This window comes from Myzus persicae, unplaced genomic scaffold (assembly GCF_001856785.1).
Source record: "Myzus persicae strain clone G006 unplaced genomic scaffold, MPER_G0061.0, whole genome shotgun sequence".
Lineage (NCBI taxonomy): Eukaryota > Metazoa > Arthropoda > Insecta > Hemiptera > Aphididae > Myzus > Myzus persicae.
The window spans coordinates 1-1,747 of record NW_019103002.1 but is presented as its reverse complement, the minus strand read 5'-3'; the positions used below and the strand labels follow the sequence as shown (position 1 = coordinate 1,747).

Below are 1,747 nucleotides of genomic sequence, written 5' to 3'. Positions count from 1 at the left end.
AGTGGTTATACCACAACATGTAAGTTATGTATAAAATAAAAATATAATTGATTATAAATAAATATGATCTTTAAATTATCAAATTTCAGTGAAATATAAATCAGATGATTTTTTTTTTTTTTTATTTAGAACTTTCAGCTACAGCTATTATAGTTCGACAATTACAAGAATACAATTAAATTAATAATATTAAATATGATAATAATAAATCTGATTAATACAAATAATGATAGACGGTAGAAAATGATATCGTATCCAATTAAGATTAAAATAACATAATCACAGAATATTTAATAACAACAGTTTAGATATTTATGATTTCACGAAGACTGCAATTAAGGAGATAAGGTATTCTTAGAAAGTAATGTGTTTAATAGAGAGGATAAAAGAGAAATCAATGGAGTAAAGAGGGAATTAAGTTGCGTAATAAATTGGGATATAATATTGGAAATAGGTTCAGAGTTTAGATTATTTGAATTGCCCACAGTTGCTTCTGCGTAAGTCCTAGGTTCTCCTTTGCGTCGGGTGTGAATGGACGGGGGCTTATCTGAGACTGGCAAGACTCTTGTGAGCACTTTAGTGCGTTTTTTGGTAACGGATTGATAAACACGACATCCTTTGTAGTTGGCCGTGTGAACCTCAGAACAGAGCGCGCATTTGGCTGGACTATCGCGATCCTTAGTACAGTCCTCGGAGCGATGGTCTCCACCGCATTTGACGCATCTAGATTCATGGTGACAGTAGTTATCGGTATGGCCATAGGCTTGACAATTGTGGCACTGTGGTGGACCACGATGGGACAAATGAGGTTTCTCGATTATAACTTTGGTATTAAGTAGCGAAGTGATATTAAAGATATCATTGTTGTTATTCTGACGATTTAAATCAACAAAAAATAATGGGAGACCGCATTTATTTTTATTTTTGACATTAATGACTTGTTTCACCGAATGTCCTTCCTCCGACAAAGCCACGGAAATTTCCGAGCACAATGTGGAATGGTGGAGATTTCGTATTGCGACTCTGAATGAGCGATTAACGTGAGCTTGAAAGGTATGGAAACTAGAAATCAGTTTCCTTGAGATGAGTCATAAATCATAATAGTATTGTAGTTAAGTACACCCCTGGGGTAAACGATTAGGTGTGATTTAGTGGACTTACAGGTAAATGCGTTAGGACCGGTTAACTTTGTTAGCTCATTTGTGAAGGCGGAGAAATTTGAGATGTTGGAGATGTAAAACGGTGGAGCCCGTGGCGTGACGTCTTGTACATCGAGCGTCGGCTGCTCGATACTTTGATTTGCAGGACCCGGTTTTTCGTTACGAGCTGATGCACTGTTGGTGGATGTGATGAATACGGTGTCACTAGAATCCTCGGAGTACAGGGCAGCAAACCGATTTGGTGTAACGAATATTTTTGATTTTTTATCGGCAACTTTTGGAGAAATTGACGAATTAGAAAGATTGCGTTTGTTAGGCATAGACGTTTGGAGTGGACCGCCACCGGTGTCGTGGACTTTGTCTACCATATTATCGGACGGCAAACACGATAACGGAGCTCATAAGCAACTACGTGCGTGCACATTGAGCGTCGTAGCCGGACTGAAAAATCAGATGATTTAATATACTAAATTAAATATATCGAAGTAATACTAATGTTGTAATTAAATGATGTAAATTTGCAGGGAAAAAACGAGAAATACAATAATTATAATCGATTTTGAATTCACCAACTATCAACGTACCGA

At 36.9% G+C, this 1,747-nt stretch overlaps 1 protein-coding gene across 1 annotated transcript; it reads right to left on the bottom strand.

Moving 5' to 3' along the window:
• Positions 1 to 188: 188 nt before the first annotated feature.
• Positions 189 to 1,593, bottom strand: LOC111033546. Its single transcript, XM_022314331.1, has 2 exons — positions 1,162 to 1,593; positions 189 to 723 (listed from the first exon to the last, which is right to left on the bottom strand). Exons 1-2 carry the CDS (start codon positions 1,526 to 1,528, stop codon positions 464 to 466), a joined length of 627 nt encoding a protein of 208 aa, XP_022170023.1. The 5' UTR covers positions 1,529 to 1,593; the 3' UTR covers positions 189 to 463.
• Between the last annotated feature and the right edge of the window lie 154 nt (positions 1,594 to 1,747).

Bases quoted from the DNA above. Each gene is read 5' to 3' on its own strand.
- LOC111033546 (XM_022314331.1), bottom strand. From the start codon at position 1,528: ATGGTAGACAAAGTCCACGACACCGGTGGCGGTCCACTCCAAACGTCT. The intron at 724-1,161 runs GTAAGTCCACTA...CCATGAATCTAG, and splicing joins CGGTCCTAACGCATTTACCT to ATGCGTCAAATGCGGTGGAG.